This window comes from Pteropus vampyrus, unplaced genomic scaffold (assembly GCF_000151845.1).
Source record: "Pteropus vampyrus isolate Shadow unplaced genomic scaffold, Pvam_2.0 Scaffold52, whole genome shotgun sequence".
Classification (NCBI taxonomy): Eukaryota; Metazoa; Chordata; class Mammalia; order Chiroptera; family Pteropodidae; genus Pteropus; species Pteropus vampyrus.
Genome location: NW_011888833.1, coordinates 1408972 through 1410974, shown reverse-complemented (window position 1 = coordinate 1410974; position 2003 = coordinate 1408972). Strand labels below are relative to the sequence as shown.

General features: G+C 66.5%; 1 protein-coding gene across 1 annotated transcript in view; it reads left to right on the top strand.

Annotated features, from left to right (window-relative positions):
* Positions 1-6: 6 nt before the first annotated feature.
* The window catches only part of MTUS2 (microtubule associated scaffold protein 2), a gene marked incomplete at its 5' end in the record, with an annotated part of 313112 nt that continues 311115 nt past the window's right edge, over positions 7-2003 (top strand). Inside the window, one exon of the mRNA XM_023530707.1 lies at positions 7-2000. Within this exon, the coding sequence (XP_023386475.1) occupies positions 7-2000 (1994 nt within the window). The remainder of the gene's footprint in view (positions 2001-2003) is intronic.

Here is a 2003-nt window from a genome sequence, read left to right as displayed (position 1 = left end):
CTGGCTCCTAAGAGGTCATGTTGCGCCCAGTTGCAGGACAACAGGAAGGGAGCGAGAAATGAGAACGAGGGTCTCCTAGGTCTGGGGGATACGAACGCCAACCAGGTGGTGGTGGGGGTCAGCCCCGCTCCCGACGCGTCAGATGGCGCCGGAAATGGCGCCAGCAGCACCCGTTTCCATAAGGAATCGCACCAACTTCAGGGCTTTGGGACCGGACCGCAGGCTGGCCCCGCCGGCCGCAGAGACCTCAGAGTTCCGTCGGCTGGCTGCGGGGAAGCCAGTGAGGAGCGCGCAGCGCAGCCAGGCACAGCCCCCCTGCAGGCCCCGCGGGGTGGCCAGGGACTGAGTCTGGCGGGATGGAGGAACGTTCTGGGCGAGGCCGGTCCAGACGTCTCCGCCGAAAGGGGCGCCAACATCCCCCGGCATGTGCGCAAGGACAAAGTGGCCAAGACCCTTGACAATGAGGAGCTGAGAAGGCACGCCCTGGACAGGGCCAGCGGCTGGGCTGCTGCCCTGGACGCGGTCCCGGGGAGCCTGGCTCGGCAGCTCCCGCCACCAGCCCCGCTGGACACCACTGCAGCCCCTGGTCATGTGCCGGCGGGTGGCGAGGGGCCGCAGAAGTCGGGGACAGCCCACTCCCCATGGACGGCGTTTCCTCCAGCTGACAGTGCCTCGGAGGGGAAGGGTGTGCGTCCTCCTAAGCCATCTACCTCAGAAACCAAGGAGACCCCGTGCGCAGAGCCCCCGGCGCCACGGGGCCACGCGCCAGAAGCGAGCAGGCAGAGCACGCGTCCTGCGCCTCCAGAGCGAGCCCCACCTGCAGCCTCGGCCTCGCAGGACGTCCCCAGTAAGCCGGACGCACGATCGGGTCAGGGAAGTGGGGAGCCTAAGCCGGAGCTGACGTGCGGGGCCACGCGGGAGTCAGCGTCAGTCCCGGCCGGGGGTCCGGAGTGTCCCAAGTGGGACGGTGTGTTACCCCTCGAGAGAAGGGAGCCGGCTGGGGAAGCACAGCCGGAAGCTGCTGCCGCGGCCCTCGGCGGTCTGCCCCGCAGCGGCCTCCCTCTGCTGGGCGTGGGCAGAGATGGGGGTGAGCAGGACGAGGGCGCCCTGCCCTTGGGGGAGCAGGTGTCTCTGCAGCCCACCCTCAGACGGGGCCCTGCTCCCGTGGGAGCTGCTGAGGATCAGTCCCTTAGCGAAATGTCACCAAGTGCAGCCAGGAAGCTGGGTGACTCGCCGTCCAGTGGCACGTCACCCAGGGGTGCTCACGTCACTTTTATTCCTGACGCCCCGACGGACAGCAGACCCTCACGTGGCGGTCAGCAGGAAGGGGCACTGGCCAGCGAGCAGGCTTCTGCTTCAGCTTCTTCTGTTGGGGAGCGTAAAGCTGGGGTCCCCGACCCCCTTGGCCCTGCAGGCAGCAGCACAGAAGCAGGGGAAGGCAAGGAAGTCACGACCTCTGTTGCTGAAACTAAGAACCTTCTAGAAAATGCACTGAAGACGGAAAGCACCCCAGCGGGAGCAGACTCTCTTCCGAGTGTCCCTGCCCCTCTCCACCCAGCGATGACCCAGGAGCCCACACCGCCCAGTACCAGTCCCCGGGGCGCAAGTGTGTTGAGTGTGGATGCGGGGTTACCCACGGCCGCCCCGGCCCCCACTGACAGCGCGTGGCTGCCAAGCACCTGTCCGAAAGTGCCTGACAAGAACGCCTGCCCTGCTGGGGTCCCCAGGCCTGTCCCCACACATTCCGAGGACCTGCCGTCCTCACAGGCAGGACTGGAGGAGCAACAGGCTGAGCAAGCAGCAGCGAGGACAGAAGCCAGGCCTGTCATTTTGCCCAAGCCGAAGCACGTGAGGCCCAAGATCATCACCTACATCAGAAGGAGCCCTCAGGCCCTCGGCCAGGTAGACGCTTCGCTGGTCCCAGTGGGGCTTCCTTGTGCCCTGCCCGCATGTGACATGCCTCTTCCCAAAGAGGAGAAGGTGGCAGTTGGCGACCTGAAGTC